Source organism: Puma concolor, chromosome D2, assembly GCF_028749965.1.
Source record: "Puma concolor isolate L17-30 chromosome D2, mPumCon1.1.hap2, whole genome shotgun sequence".
NCBI lineage: Eukaryota > Metazoa > Chordata > Mammalia > Carnivora > Felidae > Puma > Puma concolor.
The window spans coordinates 58,241,159-58,262,879 of NC_141677.1; the positions used below are offsets into that span (position 1 = coordinate 58,241,159).

The 21,721-nt window shown below is 55.8% G+C and overlaps 1 protein-coding gene across 3 annotated transcripts; it reads right to left on the minus strand.

The window, feature by feature from the left end:
• Nucleotides 1–426: 426 nt before the first annotated feature.
• On the minus strand, nt 427–20,781 carry LOXL4 (lysyl oxidase like 4). Of its 3 annotated transcripts, none has more exons than XM_086680586.1 (15): nt 20,625–20,781; nt 15,821–16,135; nt 15,100–15,278; nt 14,016–14,221; nt 12,601–12,639; nt 12,237–12,456; nt 11,210–11,396; nt 10,886–11,040; nt 10,006–10,173; nt 8,789–8,951; nt 6,296–6,539; nt 5,094–5,209; nt 4,269–4,405; nt 3,790–3,901; nt 427–1,493 (listed from the first exon to the last, which is right to left on the minus strand). In XM_086680586.1, exons 2-15 carry the CDS (start codon nt 16,098–16,100, stop codon nt 1,423–1,425), a joined length of 2,277 nt encoding a protein of 758 aa, XP_086536712.1. In that variant the 5' UTR covers nt 16,101–16,135; nt 20,625–20,781; the 3' UTR covers nt 427–1,422. The 3 variants fall into 3 exon arrangements, with proteins under 3 accessions (XP_086536712.1, XP_086536714.1, XP_086536713.1); XM_086680588.1 differs by having other exon boundaries at nt 11,210–11,393; nt 20,625–20,780; XM_086680587.1 differs by lacking the exon at nt 20,625–20,781 and adding an exon at nt 16,893–17,022.
• Nucleotides 20,782–21,721: the final 940 nt, after the last annotated feature.

The following is a 21,721-nucleotide window of genomic DNA, read 5'->3' on the forward strand; positions in this document are numbered from 1 at the left end:
GGAAGAAAGCACTTCTTTGTATTCAGAGAGGATAGCTCAAGATCATGTCCCTTTTTACCCCGTAAGGAGGGAGGGGATAGCTCACATGCTGTGGGGAGGGGTGTACTGTTGTAAATCTGCCCCATCTGCTACTGTTCATTTCAGCTTTGCAGCCTCAGTTGTAAAAGTTTACGGTCCTTGGGCTTTTCCTTCTTGCCTCCTCCCTTTTGTCCCTTAACCTTTCCAGCCCACGTTTCAGCCCTGAGCCTGGGGAGAGAATTGGGAAGCAGACTATAGTCTGCTAACATCAAAGGCTGATTTCAGAGAAGTGTGGTGGGACTGTTGTGAGTAGTATGTGTGCCCCACGTGTACTAGTCACCAGCTCAGCAAGAGTGGAAAAGGTTAGATTTCATGGGCTAGGGACCCCAAAGAGCTATATAGCCAGTCTTGTCTTTGTAGCTGTCCATACTGAGCAACCTTTATTGGCACTAGGGCATCAGACCTGTAAGGATCATCTCTTAACGTGTGTCTAACTTATTCCATGCAAAGTTCACTCCAGAAACTTGGTTGAGACCTGAAATTGAGGCAAGTCCTGAGATGCACAGTGATCTTGAGGGAGATTGGATTGCCTGCCAGGTGTATGGCATATTTTCTCCTTGGCAGAGGCCCTGGCAGGGGCCGGGGTCCATGTTATCGCAGCAGCCTTTCTGCTTGGACTTCTCTTGCTGCTCTGTAGGAAGACCCTATCTGGCCACTTCTGCAAGTCCTGCCCCTTCTCAAGCACTCAGTAATTGGTGGTGTTGGCCCATCAGGAGATAAGGGGATGCCTGAGGCCTAAGCTTCCAGGATATTAGAAACACCCATATGTGCAGTAGGATAAAGCTAAAGGCACTAGAGCAGACTCTTAGAATGACAGGTGAGTTCTAAATGAGCGCAGATCAAACAAGGGACTCAATTCATCAACTTCTCTGCCAGTTGTGACTTTGACACAAGTTGTGTTGCTTTGAGCTTCTAGCAGAGCTAATCCTGCCTCCTGTGTATTTCTGTCCTTCGTCCTCTACTCCAAGACTTTTTGCAAAGCACCGTTTAAATGGGGGGTTGGGTCACAGCCCATCTCTAAGGAACTGATTACTCCTGAGCCAAGAACACTGGGGCAAGATCTGGGAAAGATGGGGTCTCCTTGTGGAAGAGCAGCTCATCTGAACAAAGCCTAGAGGCCACAGACTGTAGACCAAAGGCCTTTACGGGACAGGCCCAGAGTCATCCTGAGGGAGCAGTACCATTTCGTTTGATATCTTGCCATCAAAGGGCTTCCTGAGCAGTTCTTGGTGCCACTTGGCACTGGCCCCTTTCCTTCTGAGTTAGGGCTCTGTGAAGGGCATGGCTCCAATAAGCTGAGGTATCTGGTGTGTGGGCAGCAGCCGGAAGTGTGCGGTGATGGCCTCAAATGAGGTTGTTCCTGAGACGCTGCTCCTGCTCCAGGGAGAGCTCTGCATTAGCTCGGTAAGAATCTCCTGTGGACCAAAGAAGAACAGGTAAGTAGCCAACCCTACCGTGCTCTCATCCCCTCCCTAACAGCTTCACTCACTCACACACACACACACACACACATTCTGCCCTGCTCACCCTTTACATTAGGTCACTCATGGGCACAAACACCAATCCATTTTGTAGAAAGAGACCCTGACATGTAGTTTCATGGACATAAGAAAGAATAGGCTACTGAGTGGAAAGGGTTGTGCTGGTTATTCTTTTTTGCCCTCTCTCCATCCCCAGATTCCTTCTCTACCCTTTTTGTATTTTTTTGTGCTCTACAGAATTGGCCCCTGGAAATTGCCTCACCCTGGCCCCCTGAGCCTCTGGTCTCTGATTTAGGTCAGTGGGGAGCAAAAGCAGGAGATCAGCAGATGGCAGGTGGGGGAGGCTGGGGTATTTCTTCTCTGTTCTGTGGTGATGGCCTCATCAGCTCTCCCTGACCCCAAGCTCGAGCTTTCTCCTGGCTCCTTCCGGTGCCCCTTCAAGCCAAAAGGTGTTAACAGTTTTCCACTGTTGGTATCCTCTCATTTCCTTAGTCCTATTCACATCTAATTCTTTCGTCCTATTCACACACTATATAAATAGTCCTTTCATGAAATACCTTTGTACTCTTACTGGGTTTGCCCTAGCTTTCTGCAGGGACCCTCACAGTGGCCAGAACAGCACTATTTTTCTTTCCTCCCTCACCGCCTGGACCCCCAGCAGCCTGCTCTCCACTGTGCAGTCTGAGGTTCCAGTTCCGATGTCTCTCACGTCCCTGTCTCCTTTAATGGCAGCAAAATCGACCCAGTCACACAATTTCAAATACTTGGACTATTTCCTCTTACTGTCTTACATCTGTTGCTAGACTCACCTTTTGAAAACATAAATCTGATCTTTTTGGTCCCCTTGACTGAAATTTGTCAGTGGTTCCCAGAAGCCCACAGGATAGTTGTTCTCTTAGCAAGAACCACCATAACCCTGCCCACAAAGAGCTTTAGCGGGTTTGAAGTATATAGCTCCATTTTAAAACAAAGAAAACGTTTTTGTGGTTGAGATTTTCCTTCAGTCTTAACAGCTCTACAGAAACTGGTGGACTTAGACTTAATTTTTTTAATGTTTATTCAGTTTTGAAAGACAGAGACAGAGCACAAGCAGGGGTGGGCGGGGGGGACACAGAATTTGAAGCAGGCTCCAGGCTCTGAGCTGTCAGCACAGAGCCCGACGCGGAGCTCGAACTCACAAACGGCGAGATCATGACCTGAGCCAAAGTCAGGCGCTCAACCGACTGAGCCACCCAGGCACCCCTGGACTTGGATTTAGATCCCAATGAAGCCTTGTCCCCAAATCCAACGAGGCCAAATCCTATGCTCTTTCTCCAGTTCTTCCTTTCTTCCCTGACTTCTGCCCCTCCTTTTGAAACCCAGCTCAAATGTCACTTTCTCTGGGAAAACTTGTTCACCCCCAGGTCGTTGCTTTCTCTCCATGCTTGCTCAGCATTGGTTCATATTGATTTGGAGTACTCCGTATTAGGGTTATCCATTTGCATGCCTGCTTACCCTGTTCACCACTGAGCTCCACGTTTTACTTCTATTTATTTAACTAGTGCCTGGCATAGTGTTCAACACAGAAGTGGGTCTTAAATGTTTGCTGACTGAATAAACCAGTCTTGCCCCACCTTACCCCATATGTGTGAATGCAAACACCCCATAGCAAATATAGGCATTTCATAACTTGAAGATGGATTGCTACTTTCCTTTACAGACCAGGGGAGCAACCACCTCCTCACTCTGTACCCCACTGAATCATTGCATCTTCCTCTGTCCAGTTCTACCAAACCTGCAAGTGTGCTGAGCCCTGTTCCCTGTGGCCTGTGCTGTGCTCACAGCTGGGGACAGCAACCCAGCTGGCGGACTTCCACTTTTGCCCGTGAGGCATTCAGCTTAAGGTGGGGACAGCTAAGAAAGACCATGTGAATGGGGGAGTGAACAATAACGGGCCTGGCAAAGAGAAATCTTGACTTGAAGTAAGAGAAAAGACCCCCGGATAGATGGGGGACGGAGTTTATAATCCACGCCACCTTCAGGACAAAGAGGGACACAAGTAGTTACTGGGTGAGGCTGCTGGTGGGACCAGCTGGATCTAGAAATTTACCTGGGAAGACGTCAAAGGAAACTCCTCTCTGTTCCATCCCTGACCTTCTGCACGCCCAGTCCAGTCACACACAGACATGCACACAGCCTCCCCTGGCTCCCTGAGCCCACAGATACCGGCCCCACACAGGCTCGCACTTACCTGTGTGGCAGTTGTGCAGCCAGACCCGGTGCCCGTCATACTTGCAGCGGCACCGCATCACGTTGTTAGAGAAATCAGACTCTGCCACCTCGTATTTGGGGTTCACAACCACCTGGAGTGAGAGGGGGACAGTTGAAAGCAGGTGATGTGGCTTCTGAAGTTGGCAGTGGCTGGAATAATCCTTTATATTTCCTGTCATCTCACAAAGGGTATTTCTGTTCTTCACTTCATTCGTCCTTACAGTCACCCAGAAGGCCGGCACTCTTGTTCCTATTTGACATTGTCCATTAAATCAGGACTCAAACCTAGGATCCTCTGGATCCTCATTGAGTGTTCTTTCCCCATAGCAGAGCTCCTTCAAGTGCCAGGCCTGTCGGAGGCCCTATTTGTGAGACTCTCTTCCTTCATTTGACCTCAGGAAACTTCTGGAATATGTGCAGGAAATGGAGTTCCTGTGGGGAATCCCCAAACCCCCTTACCTGGAAGATATAATTCCCAGGGCCCACATCTGTGATGTCCACCCACTGGCAATCAATGTCATGCCGGTAGGTGTCCCAGCAGCCGACAGTCACTCCCTGCTCCCCAAAGTTGGCACACGCATAGCGCTTCTGTAGTCCTGTGAGGAATGGCGCTGACGGTTAGTGAGGCAGTGATAGGTGCTCAGGACCAAGCATTCTGCTCAAGTTGCTGTTTAATCCTCACGCCATTCGTACCATTCAAGTGCAATCAGATTAGGGACCTGCGATTCCGTTACATAACTTGCATGACTATCAGAGCCAGATTTCCTACTAACCATGAACCCAGCTCTAGCAAACCTCCATCTATGGCAGATTATTTCTTTGGATGCTCTAGTGGAAATTCCTGTTGGCTGGTGGCCTAGGATATACGGTTGGAAGGTTCCAGCCCTACATGCTAAGGATACATCGTCCAACCCTTTGAAGAGCCAGTGTTTGCCATGTTGTCCTTAAGGGCTGGGAACTGTGGGTAGGCAAGTAGGAATCTGACGATCTGTGCCCTCAAAGAACTTAGCCCAAGTGAAATAGCCCTGCAACTACTATCCAAAATAGTGTTAAGTATTTAGAAGCGGTACGAAGTGCGTTGGGAATGCAGAGGCAGTGGACCTTCCACCTAAGATGTCAGAAGGTAAGAAACCGATCTTTCTGAATTGCCTGGAGTGCTGACTGTTGCCAGGCCAGAGTCTCCAGGTGTCTGAGGTGACTTCATCTGAGGGCAGAAGGGAGCCTCACCCTGAAGGGGCTGAGGAGTAGAACACAAGGAGGAGATGCTGACAGGAAACCATATACCTGTGGGGCAATTTGTGTCCTCCAGGCAGAAGCTGGCCTTGTGCCCCTCAGCCACCTTGGAGCCATTGAGAGTGAGTAGGTCATAGTGGGTGAAGACCTCAATGCTGTGGTAGTGCCTGCGGAAGGGAAAGAGCTGTGAGCTTGAGAACAAGAGGAGAGGGTCCTCTCTGGAGGAGCTGGCAGGTCAGTGCCCTTCTCCCTTTCCAACCCAAGATTAGTGGGACCCCGGGTCTACTTTCCCGTCATCCCCACCAGGCAGCAAGGCACTGCTGCCCCCACCCTCTAGGGCGTTAACCCAGGTGAGGGGGGTAAGTGCTGTCCTGGTAGCCTCCGGGAGGCTGGTGCCTGGCTACCAGGCCTGATCAGAGGTGGCAGGAAGGGACACTTCGAGGGACCAGCCTAGGAGTCCAGCCGCTGAGGAGCGGGGCTCACTCTCCTCCCTGTGAGCCTGGGACCAAATTGCTACCATTGTTTCCAATCCAGTTCTAATGACAACTGTGTTCATGCTGCAGGGAAAGGTGCTCATTATCTCAGCAAGGCCAAGTCCCAAAGTCGCTGCCCCTTCCACTCAGCTTTCCCCACCCTGCTGTGTCCTGAACAAGAAAATACCATTTTTCCATTCTGCCTTTGTTACAGGCATCGTCTGTCCTGTGTGGGCTGGAGACTCCTGACAGGAAAGAATGCCCATTGTCTCCTTTTAGTACAGGGTTCATACTTTTCTTTGGGGGCCTTGCTCTGCTGTGGCAGAAACCAGCAAACTTTTTCTGCAGAGCTAGCATCCTGGATGGGATGTCTATTTTGGGTCTCCAGGTTTCTAGGAGTCCCCACCTTAATGTGGTTTTCAAAGACAAGGCCCAAAGTCCAATGTAGAGAAATTATCCAATATTCCAACAGAGACCAGCTCAGCCGGCAATGACTGCTCCCCTGGCCGTTCCTGGGGAAACGCACCCTTTGAGCGCCATCAACTGGGGTACATCCAGGACAGGCAAGGGAGTGACCGGCTGGCAGGGCCGGTCGATGCTCCTGGGGCTCCCTAGTGGCTCCTGGAGGCAAAGCCAGTAAGGTGTCTAGGAAGGAAGGCTCTTAACCCAGAGTGCACACCCCTCCGGGAAAGTGAGTGGGGTCAGGGAAAGACCAGACTGGTTTGGTTCCTGGACTCTGCTTTTTGTCCCTCCAGAGCCAAGGCAGGAGCAGGCGCTAACCTGTGGCACTGGTGCCAAATCCAGCTGTGGCGGCCTGTCTTGGGACGGAAGTCAGCCCGGCCCAGGTTGTAGATCTGTGAGGAGAAGCGCAAGAGGCGCCGGTGCCCGTAGGGCCAGTCCATGAGGTCGGCAGACTGGGACAGGCAGTTCTCTTCGTGGGCACAGTACAGCTGGCTGAGCGGGCGGTCCTCCAAGTAAGCCGTCTCCTGCACCAGCTGGGCATTCATCACAAGGTCCGGAGCACCTGGGGCCACAGGAGGCACAACGCCGTGCAAAAGGTAGGAAGGCGGCCAATTTGCTCTTGGGCATAGGGAGACAGGCATGCCCCCAAACCAAGCTCTTGGAGGAACTACCAGAAAAGTGGAGCTCTACCCAGAAGAGTAGGGAGGTTTAGGAGTTAAGACTGGGGAGTTCTAGCAATAGAGGAACGATCTATTGCCTTGGCCTGGGAAGCAGGTACAGTGTCACTGTTAAGCATGATGGCTTTGGAGCCAGGCTGCCTGGGTTCAAATCCTGCTTAATTTCTGACTGCACCATTAAGTAGCTCTGTGACTTGCTTCACCTTTTGTCTCTCATCTTCCTCATCCATGAGAGAGGGATAATAATAACGCCAATCGTGCCAGTACCTGGAACGTGCTTAGGTCATTGTCGGGTAAGCACGCAGTGGATGTAAGCTAGTCTTTCTTTTGTCAGGTGCTTCTCAGCTCCCGGGGGCCTTTGTGTAGCCTGGCTCACAGTCCCTCCTCAGCCCCGCTGCCTCCAGCTTGGCGTCCTCAGCTCAGTCACTCCCTCTGGGTCTCAGTTCCTTCAAGGAACTGGCAGGAAGGGTCAGAAAGGTTCATCTCTGGGCCTGCTCCTGAGCTCTGCCATTCTGGTCCATTCCGCTGAAGTTCTAGGCCTGTGCCTCCTCCAGAGCTCCTGTTCTAACAGGATTGCTATCCTGGGTATTCATACCAGGCCATCCCGTGCTCTCTCCTCGGAGGCATCGTGGACATTTCTGGTGCTTCTCTGTGCATAAAAGTCCCCGTTGCTCGAAAGGCTGCTCAGTGCCTCTCCTGTTCCCTTCCTGTCACAGGGGCTCTTACCCACCCCACCCCCCGCCCTTGGAAAACACATGTTCCCTGTACAGAAATGTGGAGAGCTGCAGCTTTTACCATGTAACATCAAGAGAGAAGAGTTGCCCATTCTCAATGCTTGCTCTTGGAAAAGCTGGGTTACAGTTTAGATTTTTGGTAGAGGCATCCCCTGGCGGAGCCTAGGTGCTGAGGCTGGTGAGACGGGGCTGCTGGTTTATTTCAGTGCGGGGGGTGGGGGTGTTGGGGACGGAGGGTGATAGCAGGAACTGGCTGGGTTGCCAGATGATGCCTGTACTGTCACTAAATGCTCCTGAAATTCCTGTGGTGTGTTTTGGAGAAAGCCAGGCTATGCCCACTGACAGACCCTTGTGCTCCTGAGGGAAAGAAGGAGAGCTTTCAGAGAGACCGAGAAGGAGAGAGGGTAAAGGGAAAAAGTGAGAAAAACCACGGAGGAGAGATAGGGATGGTCCCACAGGCAGCAGGTCGCCTGTCTGTGCTCAGCTGTTGTGGAGTGTCCAAAGCATTCACCAGGCAGTAGACCAGGGAGGGGGTGCAGGGTTCCCAGGATGGGGAGACACTGGGGAGCAGGCCCCCAACGTGCTGTGAGCCTTAGTGCCGGGATGGCCCACTCTGGTGCCACATGATTGCAGGCGAGGGTGCACTGGACAGAGAGGAAGCCCCAGAGCTCACTGACAAAGGTCAAGGCTGTCTTGGCATGCAAGTTTGGCCGGGAAGAAAGTCAAGTAGTTGCACGCGTTGGTGCCAGCTTGAGCCTTTGGACTGGCCACAGTTATCTTGGCATCGGCCTGGTTGGCAGATGTCAAACAGACGCTGCCGCCCCGAGAATCTGGGTGTGGGGGGTGGACCGATGCCTCAGAACAGGCTTGGGCCTGTTGGGCCAACCCCACTGCTCCGGGGGAGGACACACAGCAGAGCCTTAGGCCGTGCACGCTCCTCACAGTTGCATTCCCCGTACAACAGCTTTCAGACTCTTCTTACTACAAGCTGCACTATGAAATACATTTTACGCCGTGGCCCAGCACACACGTACATAATCCCAGGATGACTGCCCTTACTAAGTGTGACACATTCTCTCGTTTTCTATCCTGTTTCATTTTTTTTTTAACGGTCACGACAGGAAAATTGAAAATCACTGTTGGGTATCCTGGGGTTTTCTCATATTCTCTGTTTTAATCCTCACAATAACTCCACGAGCTGGGCAGGGCAGGGCTGGATCCTCACGTGACAGAGGACTTGGCCACACACAGCTGGTAATGGCAGAGCCGGTGCTCCAAGTCCCGCCCTCCTACCCCCCACCCTTCCAGGGTTGGGGCTGGGACCAGCTCTCGGGCCCTCTTGGAGAATGGGAGGTGCAGGCTCACCAAACTGTCCCACCGGTGCCGTGGACTTTACTCACTGTCTGTGCAGGAAACTCCGGCCGAGAAGCGCCCCGCGCCGTGGGAGCAGTGCACCGGCCCGTGCCGCGAGCACTGCTGCAGGGCAAGCTCTGTGCCTGAGCAGCGCACGCCGCTCATCACCACCTCTCCGGCCCCCGGCGTCCCCTGCCAGTACCAGGTGTCCTGAGAAAACAGCCAGCAGCCCCTGGTTCAGGCCGAGGGGTGCTTTGGAAGCCTCTCCTCTGATGCTCGTGCTCTAGAGCCCTGTCGGACCACCTCTGCCCAGCTGTGTCCGGCCTCGGCTCAGAAGTCTTCAGGGATGGGACGCTCCCTGCTACTGTGCGCCCCTCCGAGAGCAGAAGTTTCTTCCGTTGCACTGAGGCAGGAAGGTTCTTCCGCCACTGGCCTTGCCCCCACCCTGTTCCACACGGCTGCCCTTAGCTATTGGAGAGGGGGCCCTGTCCCCTGTCCCACTCAGGTGGCCTGCCCTGTTTCTCCAACTGTGCCTCGGGTCGCCCTGGGCGGACGGCTGTGGGTAGGGTTGGCCCCAGTTCTCTAAGTGAGGAATACCCGGCAGCCCCACCGGCCAGGCGGGCCCAATGGAGGACGAGGTAGCATCGCAGCTGCGCCCCGGCCTCGTGATTTTCTTTCCTTGGCGCCTCTCGAATCTCTCTGAATTTCCCCCAGGACGGCCACTAGCCTGGGCCACACCAGCGTGACTTCTCGGCTGGGCTATTGCCATGTTAGGTTTCCTGTATCCATGCTGATCTCCACCCCAACAGTGTGCCACACAGCACAGAAGAGATTTTCGAGAAACGTGCACTGCAGACTTCACGGTTTGCCTGCCACCTCCCTCACATATCACACCACTGGCCCTTGATAGCCCCACTCCGGCCCTGGTCCCTGATTTCCCCAATGGGGGCAAGCCTCCATGGGCCACAGGGTCTCTGCGTGGGCTGTTTATCCCCACCCCACCTTCTCCCGGTAACTTCCAGTCATCTTTCCTACAGACAACATACAAAAGTATGTGTCTGTTATGTGAATGTTTTCCGGTGACCGCCTTCCTCACTTTACTGACTGTCCCATGAAGCAGGGGCCACGTCTTGTTCTCCACACTGTCCCTGGTGCCCAGCATTCTATCGGCCCCCCAGTTTCACTCAAAAATTCATCACTGAATGAATGCAAGAAGGGTTAGCACTTGTAGCACAGGACGTTGGGAAGCACAACAGGAACCTACCTTGATCGCGTGGCTGGCAAAACCCAGGCCGAGCTGTCGGCAGGCCACCATGGCTTCGCTGAGCCCCCAGTGATCGCTGCACACGGCCCCCCAGCGCTGGACTCCATTCACCTCTACCTGCACCTCCACCACACCCTCCTCAGGGCTGCGCCCACCGGCCAGGCGCACCTGCAAGGGTCACAGGTGTGTGAGGAGTACAGTGGCCTCGGGAGGAGAGGGCTCAGGACAGCCAGCCTGGATCTGCCCGGCCTAGCTCGCTGTGCAGCCCTGGGCACGACACTCCTCTGGGTTCATCTCCTCTGTTCCTTGGGGACGTTTTGCTAGTGTCTGATGTCCCTGCCCAAAAGGGACACCTGACTCCAGGTGCCTCACCTGCTCTGGTTTTTGTGCTCCTCTTACCTGAAATTCTACCATTAGTGATGGCTTTGCCAATGGCAGAGGGCTTTCATATCTATTGTCCCATTCACAATAACCCTGTGAGATAATTAACCCCAATTTACAGAAGAAAGCCATGATCAGAGACATGAGCGATCGACTTGTCCACCATCCACGTCTGCAGGGCCCTTGAACTCTGACCTTCCCACGCAGCCTTGCCAGTGCCTCTCCCAGCACTGACAGTCCTGCGGCCCTCTGTCCTAGCCACCTTCGTTCGCAGCCTCACCGGGGGCCTGAGAGGCTGTGGTGGGACAGCGTATCTGCCTCAAGGGTGCCCGCCACCATTGGACATCTCTGAGGGGATGTGGGCCAGGCCAGGGGACTTCGAGGAGAGGGCTTTACAGACTGGCTCTGAGAAAGTGCCCACTGGTTTGATGTATCCTGGGGCTCTCTCTCAGGGCTTCCTAGCCCCCCAGCCTGAGGTCATGCCCAAGTCTGAGCTCACCTGATTCTGGAAGCCCATGTTAGGGACGTTGCACCTGACGGCGGCATCATTCTCATGTTGACAACCATTCTGGGACCCTTCCAGGGAGGGGCAGTCAGTGAGGGTCCGCTCATACCCCCTGCAGCGCACCTCACTCAGGTGGATGGGCCCCAGTCCTACGGGGGAGAGGGAGAGGTGCTGTGCAAGGCCCCATCTCTGTAACCCCACACCTGTGGTTTCCCCTCCATAGACAGGGAGACCTTCCTGTCCTGGGCCCTGGACACCAAGGGATGGAGCCACGGCACATCCAAATCCTCCCGCCCCACCCCAGGCCTCCTCACCTACCTTGGCCCAGCTGCGCCCCAAAGAGGGCCTCCCGAGCAGAGCCAAAGCCAAGCTGACGACACACAATGCTGGCGGAGATGAGGTTCCATCCATGGTCACAGACGGTACCCCACTGGTGGTTCCTGAGCACCTCCACCCGGCCTTCACCCACCTGGGCCCCAGAGCGGAGGCGCACCTTCGGCTCCTGCTGCGAGAAAACTAGCTTCAGGGCAGGCTGAGGAGGGGGCAGCAGGCAGGGGCTGAGCCATGGCAGGGGGCCTGGGCCGGGCCCCTTCAAGCTGGGCGAGCCCATGACAGGGAGCTCCAGTCCCACCTCTGACAGCTCAGAGATATTACCTCCCATAAGCCATTTTTCTCAAGTGCTCTTTCTTCATGACAAAGAACCACCACACTGACAGTAGTAGTAACAAGGGAACCTTAGGAGTTGGGGTTCTTGGGCTTCTCAAGCCTTCCTGATCTCTGGGGGGGGGGGGCGGGGGGTGTTCCTTCCTTTTGTCCAGCCCTGGCTTCTTCCCTGTTCTTTGGGGCTGAACTAGATCGATGCTTCCCAAAGGGGTGTATGAGATGATTTGAGAGCTGCGCAGGGGCATGGCATTAATTAAGCTGACTCACACATTGGGGAAGTTACTCCTCCGGTCCCTCCTGTTTCATGGAGGAGGCCATCCCACTGTGGGGCCGCCATGTCTGTAACACCTCACCGGCACTTAGGCGTTGCTTTTTATAACAAAGGGCCAGGCTCAGGTTCAATACCTTCGGGCCTCAAATGGGTGTTAGCTACGATGTAATTACTGTTTTTATGGTTGCCTTCTATTCATGACAAGTGATGTCAGCTTTCCATTTATGGTCGGGATATAAATGTTTCCTTTTAAATAAATCCCAAGTTTCTACCATGCTGTGTCCTCCTCCCAGTCTGCACCAATGCCTCCTCGGTGGGGGCGGGCCTCCCCTCCCCTTCCCTCCCCTCCCCTCCAGCCTGTCCAGGAGAGCCCCTCCCCACCGGTTCCTGCTCAGACCCAGCCCAACCCACCTCTGCCCAGGATTCCTTGCGCCCAGGCTTTGCCTTCGCAGGGCGGAAGCGGGGCCCTGCCACACAGCTGACCACAGCGTGCATGCCACCCGGGCAGGCTGGCCGCAGCTTGCCCCGTGCTGGAGCCACCTGCACCTGGCAGTTGGCCATGTGGGGCTCTGTCCCCAGGCAGTTGACCTGGTGGATCCAGAAGGAATTCTTCTGTGTCAGGCTCTTCAGCCTGGAAGACAAGGGAGACTGAGGGTGGGGAGGGGTTGAGGGAGCTCAGGAGTCAGGGAGGCCAAGGCACTGCGGAGGAAAGGGACATGCCCTCCCCTTCATGCCACACCCCTCTGCACCCTCCCCTAAGGATGCTGCTCCTCACCTAGACTTGGGGTCCTTCATCTTCAAATTCCAGACTTTCCTAGGTGGGAGAAAACAGGTGGGGATGGAGTGGGTGCAGGAGACCCCCTGGGCCCTGGCTCCTCAGAACTGTTCTTGAGTTTGCACTGGAACTCTGTCTGTAAACTTGGCCGCATTATGTCAATGCTGAGCTTCAGCCCTGACACGGGGTCTCTGCACAGACACCGATGATCTCCATTTCCCAGGGAGAAAAGCGGGGCCCAGCAAGGTACCTTGACTAGTCCCCAACGGGGGTTTCTTCGGCACTGGACCGCCCCTGAGTGGGCAGCCCCCAGCTCGCCCTCTCCCCACATGCAGATGAAGGGGAGCCTTGAGGGAGCGCCCTGAGAAAAGGGGAGAGGTCCTGGGGGGCGGGTGCAAGCTGGAGACCTTGGTGGTGGGGGCTGCCCACTCAGAGGCTATAATCAGGGCTGCCCTCCTCCTCATGGGTGCTGGGCCAGTCAGCCAGGCCCAGAGGTGCAATTACCAGGCAGTAGGGAGTCAGGGGCCCTCATCCCAGTCATCCCCAGGGACGGAGCCACGCGCGCCTGGTCTTTGGGAGCGGGCCCAGGTAAGACAGAGACACAGGACAGAGCCACCAAACCAACTGGAGGTGTGCAAGGGGGCGACCACTCGGATGCAGGGTGGGGGCTTTTGCCCTTGACGAGAAACACATCTAGTTTTCACTAGCACAGAGCTGTACCATTTAGAGGCTGATGCAATCTTGTGACAGTTCTGTCACGTTTTTGACAGTATTTTTATGTTTCCTCTCCCAAATGCTGCCCCACCCCATGTCCTGCTCACACGCAAAGCAGTCAAAGCCTGGCTCAGATCAGAGTGGAGGAAATTCCCTGCGGATTGGCTCATCGAGGCCCCGGGGGCCCTACAGAGGGCCCACAGCGTGGAGTTGGCAGAGCGGAGACCAGAGCTCAGGCTGTGTATACTTGTGGGCACCACCGTAAGTATCTTCAGTCAAGCCCAGTTTTTAAGCAGGGACACAGGTTTGCGTTCAGTTGTTTTCATCTGGGAAGCTTTCTGTACTACGGTCAATTCTTTTCATACGATTAGCAAGTAGAGTGTTTTTCTGTTTCGAGGTTCTTCCCAGGGTCTCCAAGTTCATCCTCACACTCCCTCTCATTATTCTGAGAGGCCCGGAAGTCCAGCTGGGACTGTTTCCCTCCCAGCCCCACACCCACGGCCATGTCCTGCCACAGACGCCACCCTGCCCAACTCCCTGAACTCTGCAAGGTCCCACATGTCACAGCCACGCACACGTACTCATACGTGTCTCTCTCACGCACAGACGCACACACATATGCTCACACGTGGGTGCACGCACTCGGCCACTGCCCCACAGCCCCCTGACCCCCGCAGCTCTCCGTCCAACTGTCCTCCTACCTGTAGTAGTGACTGTTGACAGGTGCCTCGCTGGGGAAGCCCAGCATCCCACACACCACCTTGCTGTTGTTCCTGGTCCAGCCCTGGTCACACACCTGCCGCCAATGTCCCTCGTACCTCACCTCCACTGCTCCCTCGGTCACCAGGCTATGCCGCTTGGTGCTGGCGAGAATGGGCTTGAGCCGCACCTCCTCCAGCCGCCGGCCCTGCAGGGTACAGAGTCACTGTGGGCCCCAGGATTTCTGCGCCCACTGAGCCTGCTACAAGGTCTTCACATGGGAGAGCCGGGGCTCAGAGCACTTAGAGATCACTCCATCCAGGCTCTCAATGGACAGACCAGGAAACAGAGGCCCAGAGATGAGGTCATCTGTCGAAGCCACATAGCACAAGAGAACCTTGGTTTATCTACGGTCCTCTCTCAACTCTAGAGAGAACCAGGCAGGTCTGTGCTCCCCCTGGGATCAGGGTCAGGCCCCTTGGAGTTTGGGAGGCTTCTGCTGGGCACAGAGGGGCCTTCTCTGTGTTACCCTGGGGAGAGCTGAGGATGGGCATGGACCAGCTGTTTGAGACTCCCAGCAGGATCTTTGGCCCATGGGACCCCCGCCCTGGCCCTGGGGTGACTCAGACCATGGGGACCACCCCACCCTGGCCTGCTGCATTTGTGGGCCAGGGCCAGCTGTCCTTAGACTGGGGCTGCCTGGCAGTTGGAGGGTAGGAGCCAGGACCTGCCCTGCCTGCTCCTGTTGTTTGGCTTGAGCTGTTTTTAGCTCGAGGTTGTTTGTGCCGGGAAGAGGCAGCAATTGTGGCCGGGCCTTGTGTGTGAGGCAGCCCCTCACCCCTGCTGCCTCCCTTGTGGGGAGTAGCTTCAGCGATCCCCAACAGGCCCAGCCTGAACCCCCAGCCTGCCCTGATGTAAGCTAGGCCCTCTGTCTGTGCACCTGTTCTGGGCCGCCAACATGACGTGGGGCTCCAGGGACGCTTGTCAGCCCACTCTGCTGCTTTTCCCTTCCCTCTTCCTCCAGGTTCATCACCCGTCCCGTGACCCAACACTTGGCTCTGGCCAGGGCCTGAACAGCCTCCTCACCTGGGGTCCAAGGGCATTGGAGACCCTCTCAGAAAGATAGCCACGCTGGCGCTGGGGGTGACACACCACCCCAATGTCCTCCGAGTGACTGCAGTCACTGACACCCCAGCCATTGGACATGCACTGGTCCAGGGAGCTCTCTGTGCCCATACAGCGCACATTGTCCAGCCAGATGGGTCCTGTGGGCAGGAGACGGGTGATGCTTAGGGACAGAGAAGCAAGTCACGGGTTGTGCCTCCTTCATAGGACCCCACAGTTATCAACTGTCTTCTTCCAGAGCCTGAGTAGAAGTGGGGGAGGGGAGTTGGTTCTCCTGGGATCTTGGTATCTACAACCCTACTTGCTGCCTCCTTTTGGCAGCAGGTCCTGTAGAATCTGTTTTTGGAAAATGCCAGGTAGGTTTAGTGATTAGATCTGTCCACCCATTCATCCATCCATTTGTTCACTCAACAACATTTGCTGAGCACCTACTGTGTGCCAATCACTCTGTAAGAATGGAGTAGGGTGGTGGTGGTGGTGACCTCACTGTAGGTGAGAGTGGGAGGGTCGGAGCAAGGGTCTCGTGCAGCCAGGGCACTCAGGAAATACCTCATGGACGAGGTCATTTGAGCTGGGTATTAAAGGATGGGCAGGAGTCTGTTGAAGCCTCAGGATGCTCAGCCTTTGAGAGAAACCCACTATCATCTCCTTGTCTTCCTGCTGGGCAGCACCAGGCACTCACCCTCCCCTTGGCCATACTTGGCACTGTGGGCCCAGGTCAAGGCTGTTTCAAAGCCCAGTTGGCGGCAGGCCACCGTGGCCTCCTGGAGAGCGAAGTCATCGTCACACACAGTGCCCCACTGGCCCTGGTACAGCACCTCCAGGCGGCCCTCCTCTGGCCTGCTCCCTGGGCCCACCAGCCGTAGCTTCGTGGTGCCCAGTGACTGTAGCCTGCAAGGAGGGGCCTGGAGCAGGAGCAGGAGCAGCATGAGCAGGGAGAGGGCAGCTGGTAGGGACCACATCGTGGTGACTTCAAGGGCAGCTGGGGCCAAGGCACCTGAGGAATGAGTAAACGTGACAGTGATCACCACCTCTACCCCTGACAGTGATCACCACCTCTACCCCTGACCTAGGCCTCTTCTGCTGGCTGTCAGGGACAAAAGACGGCAGGGCCCCTCCAAGTGTGTGTGCGCATATGTACATGTGTGTGTTGTGGCATCGGTGGAGTCTGGGCTCTGAGATTAGGCAACTTGGTCTAAACCCACTGTTCGCTGTCCATGTGACCTTGAGGAAGTTTAACCTTACTGAGTCTCAATTTCCTCATCTGTAAAGTGGGGATAATAATCCTTGTCTCAGTGTTGAAAGTGTTAAACACTGTAGGTAAAGTGCTTAGCACAAACCTACCACACAGCACTCAGTAACTAGCTGTTCTCGATACAGTCCTATATGTTGGTAGAAGGGGTGGCCTACCCTTTGAGTCATAGGGGAGTCCCCAGGGTGCCCTCAGGTCCAGAATAGCTACCCCAGGGGCATGACTCTTGCACCCTGGCCACCCTCACCATGGAAGGCACATGGAATGCTAGAGGGGAAACAGTCATGTGAGGGGGATCCAGGCCTCTACCACTCATTTGCTGTATGGCTTGAGCAGGTGTCTCAAATTCTCCAGGTCCTAATTCCTTATTACTAAAGTGACAAAACTAAGCCAAAAATTGTCTAATACTTCCTCTAGCTAAGATAGTCTATGATATCCTCAAGCTCTGGGTGCATCTAGACACGTGATTCACTGATTCAACAAACATTTTTGGAATACTTGCCTCAGGCCAATTATTAGGCCAGATGCCAGGACACAGAAGAGAAGACATCAAACACTTACCCCCTGCTCTCATGAAGCTCAGAGAAGGGGAAGCAGGGAAGGCTCTCAGAGAGGGGATACTTAATCAGGGCCTTGTTGGCTGAATAAGAGTTCTCCCTCTGTGGGGAAAGGGGTATTGCAGGTAGACAGAAGAGGGGGTAAAAGAGGAAAGAGGGCAAGAGCAGAAAGCGTCCTCTCTTTCCCCGGTACTGTAGTATTGGAGGCCTGGAGGGGGCAAGAGTGGAGGCACAGGCTGGGGCCAGATAAGCAAGGGCCTTGGGCACCACGAGAGGGTCGCTCTTCATTCTGTAGGAAGTGAAGGGCCACGGGAGGGTTTGAGGCAGTGAGCACACACCAGAGACAGGGTTCCTGTAGTCACATCAGGTGCTCTTTGGGTCCCTAGAGGGGGCTGAGGTTAAGGGCTGGCCTTCTCCCCCTCATACATTAGCAGCCTGGGTCCCGGGAACAGGGTAGGGGAGGAGCAAAGGGGAAAGCTGGTTAGGGCTGCCAGAGTGTCCACAGCCACCAGTGCTGAGGCTCCTCCACCGCCAGGCTCTGCAGCTGGTGAGGGGTTAAGGCTGGCCTGGAACAGGGTGGAGAACGTTGGGTCCTTGACTCCCTGTTCAGTGCTTGAGTCTTGAGAGAGCTCGTTCTGGGGAGACCCCCTCTTCCACGGCCACCGCTGCCACTAGGAGACTGCATAGCCGGTCAGTCTCAGCAGGGAGGGCCTCACAGGGCCCGCGCCACTCCTGTCCCCACAGACTGGTAGTCTGGCTGGGAGTCAGTCCTTGCTCCTTCCTGCACACAACCCCTCCCCCTTCAGCCACTGATCCTCCTGCTTTGGTGAGCCCATAGCTGGGTGGAGGGGGCTCCTAGGAGTGTACTAGATGGGCTCAGGAAGGATGCTCCGTGGGGATGGTGCCCCCAGTGCCCAGATAAGTGCCAGCTATGTATGTAGGTGACACCAGGAAATATCACGGCCGCATGGATGACACTGCACAGCGTGTACACGTACAGACCAGGAGTCAGACCACCTGGGTTCACATTCCACTTCCAACAATTAGTTTCTGGGTCGTCTCGGGCAAGTGATTTAATTTCTCAGTGCCACAGTTTTGCTTCTGTAAAATGGGGATCGTAAATAGCACCTACCTCGTGGGATTCTTGTACAGATTAAATGAATGATGAATACATGTTAAACCCTCAGAAGAGAAGCTCTCCATTGACAGGTAACTATTATCAACAGTAACTGTCACAGCCACTATAGAACCATTGGTCTGGCTTGGTCGCAGCCCCTCTTGGATAAAGGAATGGAGGCTACACCCTAAGTCATCAGCAAGTTCCCAGTACCCTTCTTTGTGACATTCTCCAGATGTGCCCCTTTTCCCTCGGAGCCCAGGTTCTCCTTGCTCCCCTCCCTGGGGCGGGGTATTATCTCCTCTCCATCTTCACCACTAAGTCTCTTCCCACCGGGATCCCTCCTGCACTTCCTTTCCAGACACAAACACTGTTTTCTTCATGTGACTCCTCACTCTGGGGCCTGTGGGGCTCCCAACCCACTGTCACCATGAGCAGCCTGCTCTCTGCTGCTTGGGGTGTGCCATTGCCTCCTCTGAGAACCCCTAAGGAGGAGGTGGACAGCTAGGGACTGAGCCAAAACCAAGTCACTGTGGGTAGGGACCTTCCACAGATGGTGAGAGGGTGAGAAGGACTGGGTTCAGGGCCCTCCAGCTGATAGGACCCACTGGGGCGGACCTGAGAGATGACCCCGCCCCCTGCCCTTGCCCCCATCCCCTGGGAGCCCTCACTCTGCCACCAAATGGCTATGTGACTTGAGTTAGGGGCTTCCCTCTCTCTGGGACTCAGATGCAACACCTATAAAATGAGGGTGTAGCACCAGGGGTCCTGCTAGTGATGGGCCAATGGGTGGGCCAGGCAGGTCTGCTGTGTGGCTTGTGGCTGATGTCCCACAGCACCATGGAGAGCTTACTGGAGGCTGAGCATAGTCCAGGGCCGGTAGGCTCCCTCCTCACCAAGGGGCCTGCCTGGAGGCGGGGACAGGCTTCTGCTGCAGGACCCAGGGATGGGGGTGGGGTGAGGCTTGCTGCCAGGAGAGCTCCCAGGGGGGTAGATGGGGCCGAAGCAGGAACTGAGAGTCCCTCCTCCCAGCCTTCCCGCCACTGCAGGGCCCCCTGTAGTTTCTGCTCACCCCAAACTTGCCTTCTCACCATTCTCCAAACATACGCTTCCATTCTCTGCTTCCACATCCCAAGCCTCTGCTCTCACTGCCCCTTCTATTTGGAATACGCTTCCCTCTGTCCCTGATTGTTCAGTTCCAACACCCAGCTCAAATGCCGCCCCTCCATGGAGCCCTCCCGGGCCCTCACCTTCCTAGCACTCTAGGTGTTTGCTCCCTATCTCCACAGCCAGCCTCCACAGTGTCTCCCCGGAACTCTTCCTCCAGTGCCCAGCATAGGGAACACGACCAGGCTGGGAAGCCTCCCTCAGAGAAGGAAACAGCCTCAAAAGTGGCAGTTCTTTTCGCCAGTGAAGGAGAAGGGCACAGGGTAGGAAGGTGGTGGTAGTGGTGGCGGGCGGTTAATAATAATAATTAATTATTAGAGTACATTTAAACCTATCCATGGAATACTTGTCTCTACTTTATAGATGCGAAGCTGAGGCCCAGAGAAGCTAAATAACTTGCTCAGCTGGGATTCAAACCCAGGAAGCCAGGCTCCAGAAGCCAGGCTCTCAGCCACAAGAGAGATGGATGCCGGAGGAGGAGGGGAAGGAGAAACGGAGGCAGGGAGATGAATGAAATTCCACCCTGGTGCTGGCTGATTGATGGCCCAGCCGTGGTGTGAGGGCACTGGGGTTGGTGCCAGCACTGAGTGCAACCAAGTGACAGATCCAGGACCTTGCCAGCTTGAAGCTTGAAGCGGAAAGGCACCTGCTCCAGGTGCTACCAGGGGACTCTGGCACCTGGCCTGACCTGGCCCCTCTAGGATGGGCTGGAAATGCTCAAGGGTGTTCTGGAGAGAGCATGGGGTGGGTGCTGCCCTCATGGGCACCAGCCTCAGGGTCACTTGAAGCCCTTCTCTCTGGCTTTTGGGGATGGGGTCCCTCCCTGGGATCACTGATTACGGTGACCTGAAGCAGTGCCAGCAAATGGCTCTGAGCTCTACCATCCAGGCCCAGGCCGTGTGGCAGTCAAAGCCCTCTGCCCACCCTCATCCTCTGCCTCCCCACCCTCTAGCATAGCCAGCTCTGGTTTATTTAGTTGAAGAGACTCGCTCCACCCTGCCTCTTTGTCCCCCAAGTCACAGGAATGACATGGGAACCCACCTTGCCCCTTCCCCTGCCTCCTTCCTGGGTGAGAGGGCAGAGAAATGGTTACACTCAGCGTGTTCACAAACAAGACACGCAAGCACCCCAGGCCAGGGCGCACCACCCCGGGCGGGCCTTGGGCCAAGCTCCCTAATTTGGTCACTTCCACTGGAAGCAGGTTGGTGAGCTACTAGGGGACTAGGCCAACTGTCCATGGGACCCCTATCCCTCCCATACCCCAGCCTTCAGGAACCCTCAGAAGCTTGAAGCCCCACAGAGAGACAGAAGTGGGACAGACAGGACGGCAAGAGACAGACCCGGGGCCAGGGGCCAGGCGCAGGGTGGGGGGACGGGTGGGGGGGGGGCTCACCAGCTGGAGCACGGACGGTCGGGCTGGGGCTGGGGCCGGACTCCGCGGCCGAGCAGCGCTTACGGGCCTCCCTGGGCGCCCTGGGGCCTTTTTATCCGGCTGCTGCCCGCGGGCGCCCCCCACCCGGCCGCCCGCGGAGGAGGCCCCACAGGCCCCGCCCCCGGGCGGCCCTGTCGACGCGGGAGCCCGGCCCTGTCGGCCCCTTGGCTCTGCGCCCCCCGCCCCCCGCCGGGCCGCGGGCCAGCGCGCAGCGGGCGTTCACACGCCTCTGGCCCGGGAAGTCCTGGGGTCATGAAATTGCAGGGGGCAGCGGGGCGGGGGTGGGGGGGGGGCGGGAGGGCTCAACTGTTTCCCCTGGAGGAAGCTGGCGCGCTGCAGCAGGAGAGACTGTGGGAGGATCAGAGTCCCCGCGAGAGACCGGCGGCGCGGCACCAGCGCGCTGCGTTTGCCTGGGGGTGCCTGTGGCCTCGGGAGCCCCTGTCCCAGGCGCAGTTTCCTCCGCTGCAAAGCCGAGTGACATGCCTGCCCCCCAGAATCCCCCCATTTAGTGAGTCGCGGGAGGTGTCAGTGCCCAGAGCACAGTATCCTTCACAAGGGAGTGCCTCACTGTCATAGGGACCACTAGACTCCCTTGGTGGGGGGCGGCCAGCGAGGGACAGGGGCGCTCAGTTCAAGGGAGCTCCGGATGGTGTGGTGTCTGGAGTAACAGGTCCACTCCTTTGCCCTGGTCCCTTTAGATTTATTGAGTATTTCGTGGACACTAGGTCTCCGTTCTGCCCATTGTACAGTTGTGAACGCTGAGCCCCAAGAGACAAGACCTGCTCCCCCCAGTTATAAACAGTAATTGGGAGAACTTAAATCCTCCTCTACAACTACTTACAGAGTTGAATGAGGCAAGTCCTGGCCCTTGACAGGCCCATAGCTGGAGGGTAAGTGGTGTGTGTGTGTGTGTGTGTGTGTGTGTGTGTGTGTGCGCGCGCGCGCGCGCGCGCGCGCCCCATGGGGAGCAGGAAACTATAGAATAAGACAAAAGTAAAAAAGGCTGAAAGAGGGGAGTTCCATCACCTTAATTGAGCTCCCAGGCACCTGAATCCCAG